This window comes from Notamacropus eugenii, chromosome 5, assembly GCF_028372415.1.
Source record: "Notamacropus eugenii isolate mMacEug1 chromosome 5, mMacEug1.pri_v2, whole genome shotgun sequence".
Classification (NCBI taxonomy): Eukaryota; Metazoa; Chordata; class Mammalia; order Diprotodontia; family Macropodidae; genus Notamacropus; species Notamacropus eugenii.
In genome coordinates this window covers 139292683-139317728 of record NC_092876.1, presented here as the reverse complement: position 1 = coordinate 139317728, position 25046 = coordinate 139292683, and the positions used below count along the sequence as shown (strand labels likewise).

Here is a 25046-nt window from a genome sequence, read left to right as displayed (position 1 = left end):
AAGTTAGTAAGTATACAATAGATAGGATTCAAATTCAAATTTTTCTGAATCCAGTGGAACATTCTATCTACCATTTCTGGTAGATAGGGGCTGGGTCTTGAACGGTTCTGCTAGGTTTGTACATGGGCTACCTTCTTTGAGAATTATTTTGTCCTTTCATTTGACTGCATATGGGCTGATCTGGCCTATGAACTAAAAAGGAGTGAGAGACCAGAGCAAAAACTTATCTTTAATGCATTTACTTCCAGCCCTTCTGCTTACCATTTCTGAATTTTCTTTGTCTCAGAAACAACATGGTGAAGTGGACCTGGCCCTATTAACATAACTTTCTCAGTTTCCTCATTTGTAAAGAAAGAATAATAACACAGTTTATTTACTCTTGGACTTGATGAGTATAATTTACCTTTCACATTTTTGTTGTTTTCATTTGGGGTTTTCTTTGCAAAGATACTAGAGTAATTTGCCATTTCCTTCTTCAGTTCATTTTACAGATGAGGAAACTGAGGCAAGTAGAGTTAAGTGACTTGTCCTGGGTGAGTGTCTGAGGTCAGATTTGAACTCAGGAAGATTCCAGGCCTGGTACTCTATCTACTTTGCCTAGCTGCCTCTCATATCCATCTGCTCAACATCTGGAGGACTGGCAAGCTAAGCCATAGCCCTTTAAATGTGTGTTTCAAGTAAAGGCAAATGGAAAAAAGACTGACTTATGACTGAGGAAAGTTCATTTCATCTATTCCTCTAAGCATGATCTAACCTAATCTATGCCTGGTAGTTGGGAATCTCTCCTAGGAACAGAGGAGTTAGAACTGAGAGATATCTTCGAGATTATTTAGTCCAACACCTTCATTTTACAAATGAGGAAACAGAGGCCCCAAAAGGGGAGGTGACTTGAGATGATTGATTTATGGAGGGAAGAGAAAAAAACACTGGATTTGGAACAGAAGGAGCTGGGTTCAAATCCTGCCTTTGGTGGTTACTACTTTTATGACTCTGGGCAAGTCACTTAAACCTCATTAGGCTTGTTTCCTTATCTGAAAAAATGAGGGAATAGAAAGGCTCTGAGGTCCTTTCTAGATCAAAATCTGTGGTTCTATAACTTCTGAGGTCATCTAGGTCAACTCCCATATTTTAGAGATGAAGAAAATGAGCCCTAGAGGGGTTAAGGAACAGTAGTGACAGAAGCAGAACTTGAACTCGGGTCCTTTTGCTCCAAAACCAATGTTATGACTTACCCAAGGTCACACCACTAGTTTCTCGAAGAGATGGAATTGTAACTTTTGTGTTGAAATCTAGTAATTCTTACACCGTACCTATCACATTGCTTCTGTTTTTATGGACTTAAATACTTGATTCAGGCTTCCTCTATTACCCATATTCAAGGAAAGGGCAACTATCTGACAAATACAGCATCATTAAATGAAGAAGATTGTTTGAAATGAACAGATTTCCATTCTTTTTGTTTTTGAAATGCTGCCACACAGAATCTCTGAACTGGGGACTCTCATCAGCATCCCTGGGACCCAAGGACACAGCTCCAACTGTAAATGGTAGAGACTCTGGTGGAAGAATTGCTGCTTTTATCTGAGCCCAATAAACCTTATCAAACTGCTGTTCAGCCAGCCTTCAGTGCTAAGTGGAAATGCTGCCTTCCAGCCCAAAGCTGGCACCTAGCCCACAGGCTCTCTCTTGCCTCTCTCTTTTTTGTTACTTCTCTACCTCTTAAATTCAGGCATTAATCTCTCTTTAACACTTACTAACAAGGGCTAGACTTTTTAAAGGGCAGAGTTTATGAAGCAAGGGAGATTTTTCACATAAAATGAATTTGGGAAGGAGGTAGGGGGATGGAAAAGAAATGGGGGTGAGATTGTTCTCACTTGTCTATTGTTTCTAGTGATTCTCTTCTTTGCTGATTTGAGGATTAATGGGAGATTAGGATCTGGGGTTAATTATGTGTTTTTCAGGCTGCTATGCTCTTAAAAGGTGGTTGAGTGAATGCAGACATCTAGATACTTATTTCCAATTGCAGCTAGGCACTATCAGTGAATTCAACAAGTTTTTGGTTTTTTTTTTTCTTAAGGGGGATGGGGAAGGTGTCTTCCCTTTTTGTGGTTGCAATGAAATCCACTGTCAGGGAAGGTGCATTTCCCCCTCTTCTCTTTCCTTGCCTTCTCACTCATCGTTGTGTTATTAGCTCTCCAGTAAAACCCTTCCTCCATTTACTCTCCCCCAACCTACCAACTTTTGCTAGAACGAGGGGCCACGTTTTAATTAGTAGGCAGTACGATGAATTATAAGCCGGCATCACACCACTATCATTAACGATATAATTTAATATTACTAGTATTACTGTAATACAGTATAAAGAATGATAGTCAATTCCATTCAACCAACAATCTAATGCAATTTAATCTTCAACTCCCTAAGTGATCCTTTTTTCTTCTGATCACTTCCCAGTTCATATTTAGAAAGCCTCACTTCTTTGCCCTCCTTATAAGTGGAGAAAGAAGATGGGATTTTTTTTTACCCGGATTTTCTAATTTCGGACTATGCTGTAAGTGCCTGGTAAACCTTAAAGCTCTCTAAAAATGTGTATTACTCTTGTGATACCTAGATTCCAGCAGAAGTCCGGTTTGATGAGGCCAATTCGGGTCTGCTTCTGGGAATCTGACCTTGAAGATGCCCACGAGGGTCCAGATATCAGCAAACTCCGGAGCTGAAAAGAACCCGGGGGCTAGGGGAGTGGGTGGGTTAGCCTCCGGATTTTTATCTTGCTTCCCCCCCCCTCTGTTCCATTTTGTCTCCCACAAGAGTGGGGGGCAAGATCCCTAGGCTCAGGGTACGGGGTTCAGAGACCACGAACGTTTCTATCTCTGTGTATGGATGCATCCTGGGTAAAAAATAAAATCCATGACCCGGCTCCGTTCTCACGCGTGTCCGCAACGGATCGTGGGGAGGCGCTCATCGCGCAGACCTGGTCCACGGTGCATACAGCTGTGGCTGTGCCTCACCTTGCTAGCACCCCTTTAACCCTAAGTCTGGAATGTCTGGGATCCTCGGGACCGCAATGCACCCCGTTCCCGCTCCAGCATATTTAGGGGCGCCAGTCCTCACCGTTTGCCCCTCCCTGTTTACTGTCAGGAGCCGCGCCTCCTCCTTGGTCCTCCTTAGGTCTCTCTCCAGGTTACCCAAAGGGTACTAGGAAGGAGAGGCCAGGGATTAAGGGATATAAAGAGGCCACCAATGTACTCCCATTGTCTGCCCCATACTGGGTTCTGGTCCCAAGTTGTCCCCTAAGGAACTAGGGCGCCATCTGGGGAAACGGGGCCGACTTTTCTGGGTCCTCGTCAGTGTCATCTCGAGCACTTCGCGCGGCTCGGAGTGGATGGGGGGAGGATGCCTACAAACCCGCCCCCCGCCCCAGCTAGAGACCCCGGGGGACGCCCCTGCAAAGCAGCGAAGTTTCCCTCCGGCCCCAAGCTCCTCCTGCCCCTGGCAGGATCGGGGTCGAAAAAATGGGGCAGACGTTTCGTGAACCTCGCCCCCCCCCCAGTCTCCCCTATTCGGAGATCTCCACCTGCTCCCCCTCCCACAGCCCACCCAAGTCAGAAAGGTCTGCTTTGGAAGACAGCTTGGCTGGAAGACCCCGGAGGATCGCAGGGAGGGCCGGGAGCGAGAGGGGGGACGAGCACCCTGCAAACTGGTTAGATGCCCTGAAGTGAGGGGGGAGCACCGCTGAACTGGGGCGCGTACACAAACTGGGAGAAAACTTCGAGCCTAGAAAGGCTGGTGGGGATGTAGGACAAGAAAACCCGAAAGGGGGTGTCCAAGGCAGGACGGCGCTGCCGCGGCTTCCTTCTCTTCTCCCCTCTCCCGGGGGCCCCCACGATCCCCAGTCCGTCCTCCAGGCCCCCCTTCCCTGGGCAGCCCAGCGGCTCGCGCTGCCGCCCCGGCAGCAGCTAGATGTCAGGCGAAGCCCGGAGCCGGGAGAGCGGCAGGGAGGGGAGGGGAGGGGACGGCGAGGAGCGGCCGGCTCGGCCCGCGCGGGGGGCGGGAGGGCTGAGCCCGCGGAGGGGAGGGGAGGGGAGGGAGGAAGGGGGGGCAGCTGTGGGCAGGGAGCCGCGCTCGGCCGCCAGCACTAAAGATGGAGAGGCGCCGGGGCCTCGCAGGGGAGGGGGCTCGGCGTTGACGTGGGACGCGGCGGAGGCGCCGCAGCCGGTGGTGATTTGCTAACCTCGCAGCAGAGAGGAGTTAAGGGCGATGAGAGCGGGTACTGCGAACTGCCGGGCTATGCCGCCGCCGCCGCCGTAGCACCGAGAGCAACAGTTCCACCACAACACCCCTCCCCGACACAGGCACACACCCCCCACGGGCACGCACACCCACCCGGAGCGCACGGCTCGGCCGCGGTGAGTGGGGGGCCGGGGAGGGGCGCACGGGCCAGCCGGCGCCGCGCGCCCGGGGCGCACGGGGGGCCGGAGAGGTCCGGGGGGGCCCGGCGGCTTCGCCTCCTTTCTTTGCCTTTCTCCCCTGCCGAAGCTGCCGGGGCTGCCGTTGTTGCGGCCGCCGCCGCCGCCGCGGGGAAGAGGGGAGAGCCCCGGCTGTCAGCTCGGGCGCCGCTGCCCCCCCCCCCCCCCCCCGCCGACCCCTCCCTGCCGGCCAGGGTCTGAGTGTAAGAGCCGGGGCCGGGCGGCCGCTGGGCTCCGGGGAGGCTTTGTATGGTCAGGGCAAGGCGGCGAGCCCGGAGCCGGTCCGGGCTCCTGTGTATGCCGACGGCTGCGCGGGAGCGAAATGGGCTTGTGCTTATTTATTCGTGGGGTTATTTACTGGCCGGCTGGGCAGCCGGGATCGGGGGGCCGGGGCCGGCGTGCTGGGACGCGTTTGGGGGAAGAAAACAGCCACGGGAGGATTTATTTTTCTTGCCGTGACTTGATTGCTTTTGGGGGGTGGTGGCGTGGAGTGACCGGGGCTCTGCGTGCATGCGTGTCTTTTCCCCATCCTCCCGGAGGGGCGGCCGCGGAGCCCAGGCGGTCCGTGCGCTCTCAGCCGGCCGCAGGGCGGGCTGTGCCGGCGGCGCTGCACCTGATGCATGTGGGTGCCTCGTCTCACACTCACGCACGGGCACTCACCCTCGCACGCTGACTGGCACCCGTCTGCCCTCACGCTCAGACCTGGGCTTCACACACAGACGCAGGCACCGCAATGAGCCCCCATGGAGACGCACTCTCCCCCTCAGCCGGCGCGGCAGACACTCGTTTGGCTGGAGCCTGGGCTCTCTGGTCGCCTCCGATCGTCCTTTGCCCTGCTCCCACCCACCCATTTCACAGCAGGGGGGCGGGGAGATGCTGGCCGCAGACCCCTTGGTGGCGTGTCGGGGGAGGGTGGCTTTTGTGTTTTTCTGTTCATCTCCCATCCTTCTCCCTCCCCTTTCCCTCAGGGGGCCGGAGCTTCGGTGTCCAGTCGGCTGGGACTCAATTTCCCTACCTCGGATCTTTCTTTTTTCTCTTAGGCTCTATTCCCCTTCCTTATGATTTCCAGCGCCCCGAGAAAAGTTGATTCCCCAAGTTTCCTAAAGTCACTTGTGAGTCCTCCATGGGGTTATTTCCTGGGTTGAAACTTGGGGGGGTCATCTGAAATTGATTGTGCTGCCCTTTCCCTCAGTCGGGTGTTAACACTAGCTTTCTCCAGTCCCCAGTGTTCAGTTCAGAAAGCCAGTTTGGGGTGTAGAAATGTAGGTGAGAGAACAGACATGGGGTTCTCTCTTTTAGAGAATGGGTCTGCTAGGAGGAGAGAGATTGGGAAACTAAGCCACCCCGCTTGAACCCCTCAATCAGGAGGAATCCCCATCTTCCTTTTTCAGATGGGAGCTAACGTTATGCTTTAGGCTTCCTCCACCCTTTCCACCTGGTGAAGAGCCACGGGGTACCTTAAAAAGGAATAGCTAACTTATTAACCCCTTCAGTCTTGCTGGACAGATTTACCACTCACCACCTCCCTGGGTTCAATTTCCTTGGGGCCTAAGGAGATTTTTCTGAGTATGTGTGTGAGGGGAGTGTCCTTCCTCTTTGCTTCTCTTCATTTCAGTCAGTTATTGCCAACAGCTGGGTGTGAGGGGGTAAGATAGAGGGGGCTTTTCACCATTCCCATCACCACTTCAGTGAATCTGGGGAACCAAGGTGCCTTGCTAATGACCCTGAGGGATCCTTATCGGTCATCTCCTCCTCTTTTTAGTTTTGCTTCAGTGGTAGATATATTTACAGTACCTCTAGGTCATGGATTATTTCCCCATCATAGCCGGTGCCCAAATTTCTAAACCCTGCCCCATGGAACAAACTTTATCCCAGGTTAGACATTCTGGGTCACAGGATACAGCATATGTACTTTAGAAACTCCCTCTTGGCCATGCAACTGATATCTCATGCTGATCACATTCTGTTTATGTGATCTATCCATATATTTCCTTTCACACTCTCCTATCATAGATCTGTGGTATTGTATACACACAATACTCTGTCTTCTGCTGTTTGACTTTGGGCAAATCTTTTTCTTTTTTTAAATCCCGCTGCCTTATATGTAGGAGGAGCATAATAAATGTTCATATTGAATTGAGTTGAATTCAAGTCACCTAACCTCTTTGAGGCCCAATTTCCTTATCTGAAAAATGGGGATAACTGTACTTGCCTTGCCTACTGATGTTGTACATAAAGCAATTTATAAAGAGGTGCATAAATGGGAGTAGTTATTATTCCACAGGCATCTGTCTACTACGTGTTTTGCACATGCATGCAGGTACAGAGTGTCTTCCTAGCATCTTGTACCAAATAAACCATACCTCCCTGCTCTGGCTTCCTCAGATGTTTCTGCCAGAGACTGAATAATAATAGCTAATATGTATATACCACTTACTCTGTGCCAGGCCCTGTGTTAAGCACTTCGCAGTTATTGTTTCATTTGATCTTTGAAACAACCCTGGGAGGTAGGTACTATTATTAGTTCCACTTAGGAAGAGGAAGATGAGGCCAGGAGAAAATAAGAAATTCAGTGCTCTGGATAACACAGCTTCTGTCTGAAGCTGGATTCAAATTCAGATGTTCCTGACCCCAACCAAGCCTTGCATTTTCTACTGTTATGACATGTAGCTGCTTCAGAGATGGTGAGACTTAGCCCAGGGATGAGGGAGGAGGCAGGAATTCAGAATTAAAGGATGTCCATTGGGGGCAGAGCTGGACGCTTGCTGGCTGATCATGATAGGGATGTAGGGAGGAGAGCAACAGCCATTCATAGGTTGGCTTCTTGCTGGGTGCTGCCCTCAGCTCTCATGGACTTTGCCCCTGGGGCTGCCACACTGAAGAAGGGGAGGGTGAGACTTTGGTCTGTCCTGGAATTTTGGAGGGCTACAGGAGCTAGGGAGAAAAATTTTAGCAGCTACGTGGTTGTTTGCGCTGAATAAAAGGAGGGACTAAATACTTGTTATTTTTCAGGATTCATGTTTGAGTAACATCATCTCTGGATACGATTCTGGAAGATAATGCCACTCCCCTAAATCAAAACATTTTAAAAGACCCTCTCCCCCAAAACCACTGAATTTAAATTGATTTTGACTTTCCTTATATAGCTGTTGGTATAATGTTTGACAGAGTAAACCTGCTTAGGGGTGGAAAAGGAGGGAAAGCAAAAGAACCTTCTCTTCCTTCCCACCAACTTTGGGATTTTTAAAGCAGGTTTCCAGAAAGAAAAAAAAATAAAAAGGAAAAAAGCCCTAAACCCCTTCAAATCCAAAACCCTTGTGTTCCCAGACTGCAGTCAATCAAAATTTATGAAGTACCTACTGTGTGCTAAGATTTTCTTGCTCTGGAAACTTTATCTCAGAATTCCCTTTCTAAGGACTATAGATTAATCACTCTGTTCCCTCTCCTTTCCCTCCTCCTTTATTGTCCCTTTTCTTCTTCCCTCAGGCCTTTCTATCCAGCTGACCCTGCAAGGCCACTCTGCCCTACCACACAGAGACCAGAAGGAAAGACAGCCTCATGCCTAAGCCCCGGACGGTGCCATGGATCTGACAAAAATGGGCATGATCCAGTTGCAGAACCCCAGCCACCCCACGGGGCTGCTGTGCAAAGCCAACCAGATGCGGTTGGCAGGGACCCTGTGTGATGTGGTCATCATGGTGGACAGTCAAGAGTTCCATGCTCACCGGACAGTCCTGGCCTGTACCAGCAAGATGTTTGAGATCCTTTTTCACCGAAACAGCCAGCACTACACCTTGGACTTTCTGTCGCCAAAGACCTTCCAACAGATTCTGGAGTATGCCTACACAGCCACCCTCCAAGCCAAGGCTGAGGACCTGGATGACCTGCTCTATGCAGCGGAGATCCTGGAAATCGAGTACCTAGAAGAACAGTGTTTGAAGATCCTGGAGACCATCCAGGCCTCAGACGACAATGACCCAGAGACCACCATGGCTGATGGTGGTGCCGAGGAGGAAGAGGACCGAAAAGCAAGGTACCTCAAGAATATCTTTATCTCAAAGCATTCCATCGAGGACAGTGGATATGCCGGTGTGGCCGGGCAACACCTCCCCGGAGCGGTGGCAGAGCAGAACCCTTCTGTGTCTACTTCTTTTGGCCTGGCAGCCATGAGTCCTACCAAGGCTGCTGTGGATAGCTTGATGAGTATCGGGCAGTCTCTCCTCCAGGGAGCCCTGCAGCCACCTGGGGTGCCCGATGAGTCCAGCTTAGCCAGTGTTGGGCGGCACCCAGGGGTGGCAGAGGTCAAGACCGAGATGATGCAGGTGGATGAAGTCCCCGGTCAGGACAGCCCGGGGGCAGCCGAGTCCAGCACTTCAGTTGCGGGTGGGGACAAGGCTGAGGAGAGGAGCAAGGATGGGCCTGGGACCCCTACTAGGAGCAGTGTTATCACCAGCGCCCGAGAGCTGCACTATGGACGGGAAGAGAGTACAGAGCAGCCAGTGCTCCCTGCTGAAGCCAGCCAGGGTCCCCCTGGTCGACCTGAACACTCTGTTGCCTCAGCTGAGAAGCACCTGGGCATCTACTCTGTCCTTCCCAATCACAAGGCGGACTCAGTACTGAGCATGCCATCCTCCATGACCTCCACCCTGCACATGCAGCCCGCAGCCCTGGCTGTTTCCATGGACTTTAGCACCTATGGTGGGCTATTGCCCCAGGGCTTCATCCAGAGAGAGCTTTTTAGCAAACTGGGCGAGTTGACTGTGGGCGTGAAGACTGAGAACCGGGCCATGGGGGAGCAGTGCAGTGTCTGTGGGGTTGAACTTCCAGACAACGATGCTGTGGAGCAGCACAGGTAGGCTTATGCACTCTCTGTACCTCTAGCATACCTTCTGACCCTGTAAGGACCGATTCATCTTCTTAGCCTAGAGTGAGGGGGACTCACACCTAGTGGACAGTAGATAATCATATCTAGTGTACAGAGAGTGCTGGACCTGGAGAAGGGAAGGTTCATCTTCCTGGGTTCAAATCTGGCCTCAAATACTTACTGCCTGTGAGACCTAGGCAAGTCACTGAATCCTGTTTGCATCAGTTTTCCTCATCTGTAAAATGAGCTGGAGAAGGAAATGGCAAATCACTCTAGTATCTTTGCCAAGAAAACCCCAAACAGAATCACGAAGAGCCAGATATGACTGAAAACAACTGAATAACAACAAAAATATATAGAGGGCTCTAAAGTTTGCCAAGTGCTTTATTATACATGTTAATTAATTTGCTCACACACCAACCATGTCTGGTAGATGTGACTCATTTTACAGATGAGGAAACTGAGGCGAAAAGACCAAGTGATGTATTGACTGAAGGTCACTCTGCTAGTAAGTATCAGAGGCAGATTTGAATTTGGGTCTTCCTGATTTCAAGATCAGCATTCCATGCACCTAAATGCCTAAAATTAGATAGTGGAGAAATAGTTCTGGACATCTCCTTTCTCCCTAGGTTCATTCTTCCTTTGTGTTTGGGCCTCTGATTTTTCTCCCATGATGGCTGTGGTCTGCTTTCTTTTCATTTGGATGTTCATAGTCGGCAGGGATGGTGGTCCCTACTTAGCTTTAGTGGTGGTTATTAAGTCATTTCATTCATGTCCAATTCTTCATGACCACATTTGGGGTTTTCTTTGAAAAGAGACTGGAGTGATTTGCCATTTCCTTTTCCACTTCATTTTACTGGTGAGGAAACTGAGGCAAACAGGGTAAAGTGATTTGCCCAGAGACACATAGCTAGTAAGTATCTGAGGCCAGATTCATACTCATGAAGATGAGTGTTCCTGATTTCAGGCCTGCACTCTATCCCTTGTACCACCTGGGTGCCTTTTAGGTTTGGTGTGTATGTATGATTCAGTCTCAGATTCTCTGGTTGTTAGCCAGTGGCAGCTACAGAGGCAAGAGGTTGTCGAAAACAATTTTTTTAGCCACATCTTTTTTTTTTGGTGGTTCTCTGTCAGGTTCTGCACTCCTTCCTCAGTTCCACCTCATCTTATGGACCTTTCCTATTGAACCTTTTTGGGCTAGGTGGGGAGGAACAGATGTTCTGATGGGTGGGATTGAGAAAACTAAGCCTGACAGTTCAGAGAGCTGTGTTCTGGATTCATGTTGCATAATATGATGCTTCTCTCTCTGGGCCTCAGTTTCTTTCTATTTATAATCAGCAAAACACTTGTCCTTGAAAGGAGATCATGTTTTCAAAGAGGTTTTGAGCTTTTCATCAACAGGTGATGAATAAATACAGATGTGATGAGTGCATACAGATGTGATGAATAGTGTGTTAGTTTTTACCTTGCCTTAATCAAGATATACATAAACATGCACACACACACACACACACACACACACACATATGTGTGTGTGTGTGTGTGTGTGTGTATATATATATGTATATCAAATTTTATTCTTGGGGCTCTACTTTTAGAAGGTTGAGAAATGTATTTTACTTTTTGTTTTAAAGGTGTCATGTGAATTTCTCCAAACCCATGCCCTCATTCTTTTTCTTTTTCTGGGGCTTTGGTGGTGGTGTCCCCACCTCTTGTAGCCTATCCCCTCCACCCTCTCCATCCTAGCCTCTAGCACCGAAATGAAAAGTTGCTTATAAAACCAGTGCTGCTTAGACAGGTTTTTAGTAGAGAGTGTCATTGCGGCTTCGCGTGTCCGGTGTGGGGGTGGATTGGAATCATCTCCACCCTTCTCACCCCAGGACTGTGTACCGCACCTGATCTAATCTCAGCTCAGCCGGAATCTGTTATGATATTACCTAATGCGTAATAAGACCAAATAAGACATGGAAAATACAACTGGGTTCAGGTTACATGTAACAACCCTATCCGGTGGGTGCAAATAACAACCAACACTAAGGTATGTCTTTTTGATACCTGTATTACTCAGAAAAAGATATTTGTTTCCTCAAACTTTCCAAAAGTTGACACCCTCCCCTCCAACTCTACCAGACAACTTCGTCATCTTTTCCTGAATATTCACTTTTAATGAATGTTTCGTGCTGTGGAAAATGAAGGCATGATAGAAATGGTTTCTCAGCTTTTGGGGCCTCAGTTTCCTTTTTTTTTTTTGTACTGTGAAAAGAGTAATTAACGGTACACTGACCCTAGTTGGCTGCTCTCTCCGCACTGCAATCCAGCTTGCACACCATGGAGTCCTCCCATAGAACCCAACAGAATGAATGCCCTTGGTCCTTGTTGCTCTCATGCTGTTTTTTTCTGTGTCTCTAGAAATGAGAGTAAAGAGTCAGTGTCATAGAATCTCAGTTCTGGAAGGACTCATTGATCATCTAGTTCAATTAGTATCTCTGCAATCTGATATAGTCAACAGGTAGGCATCTAGCCTTTGTTTGAAGACAGAGGAGAACAGACCCAGATAGTGAGGGAGAACTCAATCCCTACCCAGTCAGCTCATTCCATCTTTGGGATAGCTCTAATTGTTAGAAAGTTTCTTCTTACATCAAGCCAAAATCTACCTATATATGGGGTGTCTTCCCATTGGAAAGCATCCCTTTTTGTCTTTCCATCTTCGTTTATAGCAGATTTCCTTCCCTTCTTCCTTGTGTAGACTGAAGCTTGCTAGAGACTTAGTTGTGTGCTCATGTGAATTGCCCCATTGTTTGTTACTACATGTTATGTATGTGCAAATAGTGACAAATCCTTTGGACCTCTGCTTGCCAGTGATGTATGCTAAAGAGTCTCTCTTATCCAGAATAGGGAATGGATCACTACATGGGAGCCACAATCATACTTTGTGTTGACTATGGCATTATGTCTAAAGTTAGAAGGTACACCCTAGAGGTCATCTGGTTTAGCTCCATTATTTTACAGATGAGGAAACTGAGACCCAGGGATATTCAGTTTCTTAAGGTCATGCAGGTAATTAGAAGTAGATCTGTGATTTAAACACAGGTTCAGTGACTCCCAAGTTTTGCCCTTGGTTTAAGATTTCCTTCCACTTCTTCTCTTATGATAAGTGCTCCCTGTGGAAGAACATGGCATTCAATTCAGTAAATGTTCTTTGAGGGGCATGGTACCCACTAAACACCAAGGATACAAAAATTAATAAGAGGCACTCCCTGCTCTCATTCATATTGCAATATAAAGGGGTGGATGGGATGCTATGGGGAAGGTTTTTTTGCATTGTAATGGTGAGAGTGTGCTAAGTTCAATGGAGAGGGATCTAGCCTATAAGAAATTTGAGGAGGGACAGATCCTTTTTAGTTGTGGAGGCTCGGGATAGGTTTTTATGGAGGAGTGGCAACTAAGTTGACCCTTGAAGGTAGAGAATGTTTTCAGAGGGGAGGAGTGCATTCTGGGCTGCTCGAAGGGTATGAGGAACAAGTCATATAGAAGTGAAAGATCCAGGATTAGAAGGTGAGTGATAGAGTTATCTGAGCGTTACTGTTTCCTGGTTTCTCATATAATGCAGAAATCTTCTGAGTACCATTTCTAGTAGGGAGTCATCAATGTACCCTATGTTCAGGCACTTTTGCAAGGTTCACTGCCTTCCAAGGCAGCATCTTGTGGAACAGTTTGCCTTTTCTGGAAGGTCTTCCTTACAAAGAGCCAAAATCTGATTACCTCCCACTTCTCACTGCATCTGGTTCTAGAACCAAGAAGAAATCTCCTCCCTCTTCCTACAGCTCCTCATATACTGAAGATGGCAATCATGTCCTCTCTTCTCCAGGCTAAATGCCCTTGGTTCCTTCAGCCAGTTTTCACGTGCCTGGTTTCTAGTTCCTTTCACATCTTGCTTGACCACCCTGCTCTTTGTATGTCAACCTGTCATATTCCCTCTCTCTGATGTGTAGGACAGAACAGAATTCTCTGGATATGGATGGATGGAGCAGCCATCAAGTCCTATTGCAGTCAGCTGCTTCACTCTTCCCCTGCATTTCCTTCATGCAATGCCATCAGTGATCGCTTGTGGAGTTCCTGGCAGTGTGGAAGGTCTTTTTAACGAGAAGGAAGAATTGGGAGGGGGCAGGGGTAGTTCAGGCCTCATTCTGAGAGGCAGATTCCAAGAGAAGCCCAGGATTTTGAGTTTAGAGCGTTGAATTTGTGAAGAATGGAAACATGAGATGACTGAAAAAGTATGGTGGGGACTCCAGAATGTTAGTTAGGATGAGAAGTTTCTATTTTATTTTGGCAGACCTTGGGATCCAGTAAATCAAACATTTTAAAATGACTATTATATACCAGACATTGGAGATACATAAACAGATATGAAATAGTCCCAGCCCTCAAGGACCTTACCTTTTGTCCATGGAGACATGTATAAACATAAGCATATACAAAATTCACAAAAATAAATAAAGGAGATTTTTTTTTGCGGGGGGAGACGCACCACTTAACTAGAAGGAGGAGGAATTTCAGGAAAGATTTCATAAAGAAGGTGGAGCAAAAGCTTTGCCCAGGGGGCACAGCCTGTATAGAGTTATGGAGATGGAACATGGAGTGTTGTATGGAAGAACAGGAAGAAGGCTAGCTTGGTTGGACCAAAGAATGCATGAAAGTGAGTAATATGTAATGAAATGATAAAGGTAAGTTGAAGGCCATGCAGGAGTTTGTGTTGGATTTCAGTGGTTGGTAATAGGGAGCCAGCTGAAGGTTCTAGATCAGGGTGGTGGCATGGTGGAGACCTGTGCTTTAAAAATATCACTTTGACAATTGTATGGGGAATAGAATGGAGAGAGCAGAAACTGAAGGCAGGGAGACCAGTGAGGTGGCTATGCTCTTGTCTAGCAGGGAGGTGGTAAGGGGTGGTGGCTGTGTTAGTAGAGAGGAGAGAATGGATGCAGGAGATGTGGAGGCAGAGTGGATGAGATCTGGGAAGTGATTGGTCGTGTGGGGTGAATGAGAGGGATGTAAGATTTCAAACCTTCATGACCTGAAGAATAATGGTACTCTTAAAGGAACAGGGAGGGGTGGGTTTTGGGGGTAGGGGGAAAAGATAAGATAATGACATGTTCATCCACTGAAGATTCCTAAGCAGGGTTGTAAAGATGGGATCATAAAACACACGGAGATTATTTTGGGAGCTGGGAGAAGTTTAGATTGGGAAGGAGACAGTGGAGGCAGGGTTCTTTTTGTGTGTCACAGATCTCTTGGGCTGTCTGTTGAATAAATATCTTTAAGTGCTTAAAATACATAGGATTACAAAGGAAACCAGTTATATTGAAATAAAAATATAATTTTTTCAATCTAAGTCCATAAACCCTCCCCTGAAATCTATCCGTGGACGTGTTGGGGGCTTACGGGCCCCAGATTATAAATCTTTAGTCTAGAGGAGAAGGGATTGACTGTGAGTGGTGGCTAGGCCACCGTTTCCCATGCAGCCTCAGTTTCTCATGAAGCTAATGAGAGTTTGGGGAGATGGTATCTAAAATGACAAAAAAGAGAAAGGGAACTTTAATTTTGGGGTTACTTTGGACCATATGGCCTAAGCTGTTCAGAATCAGTGACTAAATGCATAAGTGGAGATTCTTACCCTCTAGCTCATCCCTCAAGTGCCAAGATTAATAGGCTCTTTGCCCTAGGAAATCTAAATGATAAAAGAAATCCTCCTCCCCCAAAAAAACAACAGCAACTGTTAAACAGACTAAGAAACTGGAGAATTTGGTGTCCAGAGGTTGCAGAGTTGACTGTGTTTGATCAGTGTGACTGGTTGTAATAAGAGGCTACAGGGGCTTGAGAAAGCCAATACAGTGTTGTTGTGGGAAAGTCACCTGGCAATTAAACTTCGCCTTTTTGGTGGTTGGAGTGGAATTAGTGAGGGAAGGCTTGTCTGTTAAGCAAATTGAACTGACAAATTTTTAAGCAACTTGTCCTGGAGCTAGTGTGGTGGGTGAGAATGGTATGTGAGTGCAACAGGTGGTTTGTATGAAACTTTGCAAACTTCTGGAGATTGGCTTCTATTTCTTAGGATGAAGTATAGAGAACAACTTTTAGGGAAGAATGTCAGGTAAGGGCCAACATGTGACTTGGGCAGGGGCTGTGCGTCCTGAGGCATAACTTCAGTCATTTTACCCAGGTTAAGTCATATAATCCCCACCCCCTTCTCCTGCAGAAAAAATCCCTCAAAGTAAGACATCTTGTCTAGCTCTTCAGTAGATAAGATGTTCACAGCTCTGTCACAAGTCTGTCCTGGACAACCAGATTCTGTCCCTTGAGTTGTCCCCAATACAATTATGTAGATGGACAGTTGTTTAACAGACTTATCTCCCCCTCCCCTTAACTAATTCTACGCTAACTGCCACCTCCACCATTGCCCCAAACCCTTTGGGCTTGAGTTTCTTCCTCTGTAAATGAGGAGGTTGAAAAAGATGAACATTTCTAAGGTCCCTTTTAGATCTAAGTCAATATGATCCTCACTTATAAGACTTGTACTGCCTTCCTTACAGGGTTGCTCTGATGAAGGGACCTGGCACCCCCAGGATTTTTGACAGATCATCTCAAGCTCATTCCTTATCTTGTTCCTTCTGTAGGCATTAGGTTCATCAGTTTGCAGGAGATTTGGGACTGGGCATGTGGGTGCATGTTGGTAAACCTTGCTCCTGGAGGAGGATGAAGATTGGTGGATTGCTTAAGTTCAGGAGTTTTGAGCTAAAGTCGATTACATGTTTGTACTAAATCCAGTATTAATATGGTGAGCCCCTGAAAGTGGAGGGCTGCTAGGCCACTTATAAGCATTGGGATTGGACCCATGAAAGGCCACTAGCCCACACCAGATGGAAAGACCAGGTGTTCAAAAGAAAAGGAACTGAGTAGGGGCAGTAGGGGCAAAAGCCATGTTATAGAAGTGTCAGAGATTGTTCTGTGGATCTGGGCTTCCTCTCTGCCAATAATCATGGTAAAGGTTAGGCAGGTAGACCTCAACTGCTCTCATCTATGGCTCAGTTTTTCACAAATTAATGTTCCCCTCCTTTATTCCCTCTTAGATTCCCCTGGGCATCTTCAAGGCTCAGCTCATTAGTCACCTCCTAAGAGAAGCCTCTCTCAATCCCAGATTGTTAGTGATCTTTCATTCCCCAAATGATCATGTACATTATTTATCTGCTTATATGTTGTATCGTCCCCATAGGATGTAATGGCCTTGAGAAAAAAACAAACTATTTTTTATTTTTTCTTTGTATTCCTGGTACTTAACCCAGTACCTTGAATATAGTTGGATTTGAATAGCATTCATTCCGCCCTCTCCTCTTTTTTCTTTTTTGGTGATTTAGTTTGGGTCCTTTTAATTAGTGGTTGAGGCAGGCTGCCTATGCAGGGGGTTTTCAGTCATGACTGACTCCTTGGGATCCCGTTTGGGGTTTTCTTAGTAAGAGATACTAGAATAATTTACCATCTCCTTTTCCAGCTCATTCTGCAGATGAGGAAACTGAGGCAAACAGGGTTAAGTGATTCGTCCAGGGTCACACCGAAAGTGTCTGAAGCCAGATTTGAACTCAAGAAGAGGAGTCTTCCTTACTCTAGACTCGACCCTCTATCCACTGTGCCGCCTAACTGCCTAGCCAGGGGTTTAGATAAGCTGGTTTTTACCTGCTGGCATTTCATTTGCCAGCTCTCATTTTTACTCAACTTTGGAGATTTCTGGAAACTCTCAGAGACAGATGACTTATTTTTGCTTACTTTATGAAAGTTACGTCTCGGCTCAGTGAGAAGCCCCATTTTAATTTACTGCAGCTATTGGATGTTACTGCTAATTGCTGAAAAAGAAAAAAAAAGCTATCATTCAGCAACACTTTTTCTCTTGCTTTTTCTAGGAAAACTATTTATGAATCTTTAAAATAGTGATTATCCCAAACTGTTAAATCAAATTCCATTCACAGTTCCTTGACTTCTTGTGAAGATGGGAGGAAAACATTTCCAATCACTTTCATTTTTGTGTGTATGTGTGTGTGGGGTTGTTTTATTAACGACATTTAAAACAAGACCAATGAAAATTAAAGGTGTAAGTCTTGAATTCCTTGTAAATGAATCCAGGTGTCCTTCATCGTATACACTTTTTTTCATAAAGTGTATTTTTTATATGCTGTATCCCATTTAAAATGTGCTAAGATAGCTTCATAAACATTCTGTGGCAAATCCTTAAGGTAAAGAATATTTTTTTAAAAATGCAAATCATTTCCCTTTAACTGATCTTTTATAAATTTAGGTTTTTATATATTGGAATTTTGCAAACTGAGACAAACCTATACTGCAGATAAATGGGGAATTTGTGTGGTAAGAGTCCCTGTTTTCCAAAACTCAGGATGACACAAAAGGAAATTGGTGTGGCAGAAGGGCATCGTGTCTTTGGAGGCAAAAGACTTTGGTTCAGATTCTGACTCTTCCTTATTTCTTGTGTGCCCTTGGACAAGTCACAGTTAATCTCTCTGGGGCTCAGTTTCCTTACCTGTAAAACAAGAAGTTAGACTAGATGACCTCTAAGGTCCATGCAGACTCTAAATCTGTGATCCTAAGAGAAGTCAGAGAGGGCATGTATGAATCATTCATTCCCTGTCCAGAGGTTGTTCTCCCAAATCAGAGAGGAGGTACTGACTGTTACACTGATTGTCCAACTGACTGGTGCTGTGTGAACATGTGACTGCACCTGCACCTCGGTATCATACGGTGACTATGCCTGGGGGAATTCTAGAGGAGTACTAATTGTCCCCTCTTATCCTCATTCTCCTAACCCCTAAATCCAAGAAAACTTGACTCTTGGCTATCACAGCCCAGACTGAATCACAGAGGAACACAAAATTAGCATGAATGATTGTTAGAGCCTGGATGAGGAGGGCTCACTGCCGGCTGATGCTCTCCCTGTCAAGAGGTATGACCGTAGGGACTGAGTAGTCAACTTGGTGATCTAGAGGTGAATCTTAATATTACTGAGTCTCAATTTCCCTGTCATGAAGAGCCAGAAAATAATTCTGGAAAGAGATTAGTGACACTGGATTTTAGAGGACTAGGGCAAAGGCCTGGTTGAGCAAGTCCTGTTGTTGTAGCTGGGTGGGGCTGGCCATGTTTTGGGTGATCCTGTGGGAGAAGGGTCAGCCTGAGGGATATAGTTCTACTGTATGTGTCTATGTATGTATGAGAGACAGATGGAGAGAGAGAGAAGAGGAGAGAGGGAAAGAGAGGAGAGAAACAAAAGGGGAGGAGGGGGGTTGAGACAGAAAAAGAAAGAACAGGAGAGAGGGAGGGAGAGAAGGATGGAGGAGGGAGGGAGGGAGAGAGAGAGAGAGAGAGAGAGAGAGAGAGAGAGAGAGAGAGAGAGAGAGAGAAAGAGAGAGAGAAACTAACTGCTATAAATTTTAAACATTAAAATTTTCATGTGGTAAATTTCAAGGCAACATACCCAGAAATTCCCCTCAGTTTTTTTCTCCTTAAAACCTTTGAGCTCCTGCTATACAACTTAGCCTGAAAAACTGATAGTTGGGTTTTGCCCAGGTGTGTCCTTTCTCAGGGCAACAGGGAGGAGGTGAGTTGGGTACCTCTTTTTTATTTTATTTTGTTTTTAGACCATAGAAACTTGAGTTTGGACTGGCGCTGGGACTTGGTAGTTCTGGGAAATGCTTAGCAAGCACAACAGATTCACAGTTAACTACCCAGGCCTACTCTTACTTATGGACCACTTCTTAGAATAATATATTTTCATGAAATAGAATATGTAAGATTACAAAGAAAAACCAAAGGTTAGTGAAAATAGAAGATGTAATTTTTTCCCCATCATGAAACCTCTTGAAATCTATCCACTGACTGTTGGTGAAGAATCCCTGTGAAGTCTTAGAGGACTTCAGTTTTCTCAATCAGAACAGATTCTGCTTTAAATTCCAATTGGAAGGATTCAAGTTAGACATGAGAAAGCACTTCCTGAGACCCTGAAAGAGAGCCAAAGGAAATTGCTGGAATTTCCAGCAGTGGATGCTTTGACTAGGAAGAAATCCTGGACTGAATTGGGCAGAATAGTCTTGTTCAAACACTCCCCAAAACAATAAATATACCTATATCTGGCATTCAGAATAGCCTCACCAGAACTTCCAAACAAAGCATGCTTTCCACTTGGGCCGCCTCTCCCCACCAGTGTGTGGGTGTGCTGCTTTTCATTGAGTCGGGGGGAGGATGCCTTCTTGCCACCTTCCCCTGTATTGGTCTCTGAATGGATGAACTGAATGGTGTGTTAGGAATGCCATTAGATCCATTGGCACGGGTCTCCATGCCATAGTGAAAAACAGATGCAGTGAACCATTAGAGCCCTCTGTGTGATCCATCAAGCCTTGAGCGTTTTAGTGAAACATTATTAATGTTAATTTGGGGAGCCTCTTACAGTAGCTGGGGGGACATACAGTGTTGTTTTAAATTTATATTTATTTTAAAAATTTTAAGCCACTTGGCAATTTACATGCTGGTGTAGCATGTATTGTAGTTCAGCCTGCTCTTCCCTTGGGCCCCCTCCTTCCAGAGAAATTTTCTCCCCCAGCCAAGGCCAGAGTTGTGATTACTTCCAGAACTAGGACAACTTAGCAGGCTCTTGTTTCTGGCTGATGGACCTTATTAGTAGCACCTGGCATCATAACCCACTAATGGGAACCAGCATTCTCCTCCTGCGTGGCCAGTGACAAGTAGCCCTGTCCGCCTGAGTTGGCTGTGCGAGGAAGTTCCTATTAGTTTTATAGTCAAGAGGACTTGTCCTGTTCAGGAAATGAATGTTGCCGCTAAAGGTCCACAGCCCTGACCCTGGCGGTGTAACCTGTGCGGGCTGGGGGGAGACCCTGTTCAGGATGCTTGGGATTTCAGGTCCTCTGTTTCTTGTCATATGTAAAGAGAGAATCACTGTGGTATGCTACAGCCTTGAATTTTTGATTTATTCAAAGTAAGAAGGACTTAACCATTTCCATACCTAGGCTACTGAATCAAGATGAAATAGTGGGTTTTCCCCCTATTTTAAAGTTGACTTTTTCTAAGCAAAGTCTTTTTCTTTTCTTATTTGCCACTTTCTTCTCCCTCTGAGAGATGAGCTTTTTCTTGACCTGATTTTACAGAGAACAGCAAGTAATGTTTGACCTCATTTTTTGAGGTAATTTTTGCTTTTTTTTTTTATGAGGGGAGTGAGGAGATGCTTCTGAATTCTGAGAGTCGAAGTAAATGCTGCTGTTCTGTAGGCCCCTGGTGACAAAACCATGAACTGCAGCCCACTCTGGATGAAGCACCCAGAACCCTGAGTCACTTGGAAACTGAGGAAGGTGATGGGAGATGACCTGGCCTGGAAGAATTTAAGAGCAACTCACTTGTTTCTGGGATGTGGGTAGGGGGCATTTGTCTGTTGTGTTGAGACCTATTCATGGGAAAACAAAAATAAAATATGCTCATGAAGGGGAAAATGGCAAAGAATGAGAGGGGGAGAGCAGGGCCAGCAGTACATATCTTCCTCAGGCTCTCTTCACTGTGAGATCTCACAGAAAGTGAGTATGGCTGGTGTCCAAGAACCAAGGCAGGTACTTATCACTTCTTGTTAGCGGTTGCTTTGTCTTGTATGAGAAAACCAGCAAGTAATCCTTACTTTAAAAGGGGCTGTTCCCACTTTAGAGGACACCAGGAGCTGGAAGATCTCTTGGAGTGGGGGTAGTGAATGTCTGACCAGAAGTTAAGTAATGCCTCCAAGTGCTTTCCTATATTAAGGTAGACTGATGTCTGTCCCTTGTTTCCTTTCTCTCCCACCCTTCCCCCAACCCTAGAATTAGGGGAAGGGAAAAGATGGTGCCTGAGAATATTTTGGTAAATCTAGAGGTGATGCTCAATTGAATGGTTTTAAGAACATTTTTCTCTTTACTTAGCTCCCTTTTAGAAAATTAGGACTGCACTTGTGAGTGATAAAGACTCATTTAGCTCCAGTAAGCATGGACCTTTTCCTTAATTTCTTAGCACAGTGTTTTCCATTGCCACCTTTCCCCCTTGCACCCCTCCATAATTATGTACTATTTTTCTTTTTTCGTGTGTGTGTCTTGACAGCTTCAAGAGTTTTTATTTATTTATTTTATTTATTTATTTAAGCCGAGTAGCTGCTAAATATTCTCCAGCAGCCGGATCCAGGGGGTAGGGGGCAGAGAACGGGGCAAACCTTGGCATCTCTTATTGCAAAAGTGAAAAATATTTCTGTTTGCAGTTAATTTTAGTGGCAAGCAGATCATGTTAACTGGATGTAATTGCTTCCAGATATGGCAGAGGGTTTTGTGTGTTGGGATGAAGGGCCTGGTAAGTGCTTACTTCCTGTGTAAATTAGCCTATTCCATTCAGTCTTTCATTCTGGGCAGCCCTGGATTCTGTCATTCTGCTTACAATTTTCCCCCTCCTCATCCATGGCCTGGTGTTGGAGGCAGCTCAGTCCTACACGGTAGCTTTCATTTGTTATTGTGGACCAGTTATCCCTTGGTCTTCACATGCAGTCTGCCCTGAAGATAATAATAAGAGTTCCAGAAAGTGCCACCCAGACTCCAAACCTGTTTGAGGTTGTGGTAGGTGCTTCTTTGCATCTCTGTAGTCCAGGAGGGTGCTAAATTCCTGATCCTACAATTGTGCCTGAGAGCCCAGAACTCTTGGCTTTTCCCTCGGAGACTTCCCCCTACCCTACCCCACCCCCTTGAAGGAGAACAGCCCTAATCTCCCTCTTCTCAAAACAAGTCCTGAACAGTGGACAAAGGACATTGAGAGACTCAAAGTGCTGGGGAAATGTGGTGGCTCTGGGTGGGGGTGGGGTAGGGGAGAGAAAAGAGGAGCCTAGATAAGGGGAAGACAGACAGAGAGGACAGATAAGAGATTCACAGGTGAGATCAAACCTACCTGCCCCTCTCCCCGCCAAAAAAGAAAAAAGAAAAACAACCCCCCACAGAAACCTCTCCAAGATCTCACAGGTTTTCAGGTTTGGGTTTAGAAAACGTGTTAAAATTCATGCTCTCCTAAATTCTGTTTCTGACTTGCGGCCAGCCCCACATTCTTAACTCCTATTTGCATAAGAGGTTGCTGTTTATCGTCGAGTATCAGCTAGTCTGATAACCCCTGTGGTCTATTTAACAATCCAGGAGGAGTAGATGAGTTGATAAACGCTAGTTTCTCCAATATATAAAGATAAACTGTTGGTAAGGGTGAGGAGTAGTGTGTTAGGAAGGAGGGGGCCAGGTGGGGAGACTGATGGACCCTCTTTCAGATTGGCGTAGAGATGTGTGAAGCACCTGATGGAAGAAAACAGGTATCTTGTCAAAACAGCAGTTGTGTTTATCACATGGTTTATCAGCTTCCTCGGCTTCCAGCCTCACATAGACACGCACAAGCTCCAAGGGCATTTCATCTGAGCCAGCGATAATAAGAGAAAAGAGCTGAGTGGTCTCTTCTTTAGCTTCTACCTTCTCTCTCAGCCCTTTCCACTCTCCCCTTCCCCGCTAAGATGTCTACAAGTGGTTCACTTGTGGTTTACTGAAAACGTGGGTATCTAAAACTTTTAATAGGTGGGCCCTTTATTCTTTTGGGGTTTGGGTCAAACAGAGATCCGAATTTTAGACAGAGATGGGTGAGAAGAAAAACCCCAACCCATCACCTGGTCAGTAAGCTGTCTGAGAATCAAACAAAGGAGTTTGGACTGGCTGTTAAAGTTAGAGACCCAGCTGATAGCTTTGTTTTAGTGTCCTTGTGGTGTTTGCAGATTAGTTAAGGTGCTATTTAGAGCTGGGGGCATCTACTTGGGACAGTCTTAGTGGGGAGTAAAGAAAAACAGCACAAAGTCCGAGTTTCCAGAGATGTTAGAGATAACCAAACAGAGCCTAGAAAAGGGGAGGGGGAGGTGGAGAAAGAGAAGAAGGGTCCCAATGTCCATTATTTGGTAGGGGTCACTTTAGAGAGAGATACCTTGTTGGTGGGGAGGGGAATGGAGAGTGGCTTTTTCTCCTAAAACTACAAAGAAAAATATATCTTAAATACCGTGACTAGTCCTAAAAAATAAAAATAAAAAATAAAACCACAGTAACTTTTTGTTCTTGGGGTAGTAATAGAATGCCTGGTTGGAGGAGGGCACTGGGAATGATTTGATGACCACCAACATGCCTACTACCCATGTAACTCTCAGCAAGTCACATCCTCTCTCCAGACCTCAGTTTCTTTGTTTATAAAATGAAGGAGCTAGCCTACATGATCTGTCTCTCAGTTCTCATTTAGCTCTAAATCCAAGGGACCTGTGAAACAGGTGAAAGGAAAGCATAAGTAGTGTGATTTAGACATGTGATGCAATAAAAAGAAGCACCAAAATGAAATAAAAATAGATAAGAATCTGTAACATAAATATAATAATGTAATATATAGTATAAATAATAAAAAAGAAACTAATGAAGCATACATCTAAATTAGTGTTGTCTTGGAATAACTACCCTTTATTCCACTTCTCTAGATATTTTGGAAATTCTTCTTCTGAAACTTTCTTCAGAGCCCTGGGCACATTCTTTGTATTATCCTTGGTAGAGAGAAATCGTCGTGTTCTAGAGAGAGGCTTTAATTCTTGGAAACAGCCAGAAGTCATAAGAAATTTCAATCTGGTGGATAAGGTGGGTGATCAAGCTGGTTGGTGATGGCTTTGGTCCCAAGTTCTCGTGACTCACATGTGGCTGGAGATCATCCCCAAAGAAATCTGTAAGATCTGCCCAGCAGTCCAGTGAAAGGAAAATAAGAGTGTCATTGGACAAAGAGACAGGTAATAGAGACCTTCATCAAAAAATAAGGAAAAGGCAGAAGGAATTCTTATCCCTCCAGAACAAGAGTTCTTTTTTTGTGTATGTCTCAGACCTTTAGGACAATATTTTTAAATGCCCGACTTGGAGTCAGGAAGACTCATCTTCCCGAGTTCAAGTCTGGCCTCAGATACTTACTTGATTGACTTTGGGCAAATCTCTTAACCCTGTTTGCCTCAGTTCCTCATCTGTAAAATGAGAAGGAAATGGCAAACCACTCCAGTATTTTTCCAAGAAACCCCAAGTGGAGTCATGAAGACTTAGTCCGACATGACCGAAAAAGACTGAACAACAGCAAATCCTTATCAAAATTTTATTAAAAACAGGTTCGTAAACCCCAGGTTCAGTAGGACCCTGCTCTAGGATCAGACTTATTGTTGCTTAGCTAGTCTTTTTACAGATGAGTAAATATCAGAGAAGCTGTGATTTAACTAAAATCATACTAGTAGTAAGTGACAGAACCTGAACTAAGTCTTCTGCCTTCAAATCCAGTGGTCTTTGTCTTCTGCCATGTTGCCTTTACAGAAGAGAGATACTATAGTGAGAGAGATGACCAAGGGAACTTACCAGAATTCCTTTTTGGGGCCAGGAGTCTAAATGAAAAAATCACCAAGGAAGAGGGCCTATGGCAGCCCAAACCTATAGTCTCTTGGCCCTTTTTCCTGTGTTTCTGCACTGAGTGGTTTGGCATATTCTAAGTTTGGATTCCAGAGTCTGTGTGTCCCCGTGGGTAGTGAGCATTAGTTAGATTTTTCTGATATGTGAAGAGTCTGCCACTAG

General features: G+C 45.8%; 1 protein-coding gene across 8 annotated transcripts in view; it reads left to right on the top strand.

Moving 5' to 3' along the window:
- The first annotated feature begins 4099 nt into the window (after positions 1-4099).
- Positions 4100-25046, top strand: part of ZBTB16 (zinc finger and BTB domain containing 16) — a 253600-nt gene continuing 232653 nt past the window's right edge. For 3 of the 8 annotated variants that reach the window (XM_072611061.1, XM_072611058.1, XM_072611064.1), the window contains exons 1-2: positions 4101-4406; positions 7953-9318. In XM_072611061.1, coding sequence (XP_072467162.1) covers positions 8048-9318 — 1271 coding nt within the window. In that variant the 5' untranslated portion in view covers positions 4101-4406; positions 7953-8047. Of the gene's footprint in view, positions 4407-4689; positions 5579-7952; positions 9319-25046 lie in introns of those variants that run through there. The other 5 variants (XM_072611063.1, XM_072611065.1, XM_072611062.1 and 2 more) reach the window with 3 other exon arrangements.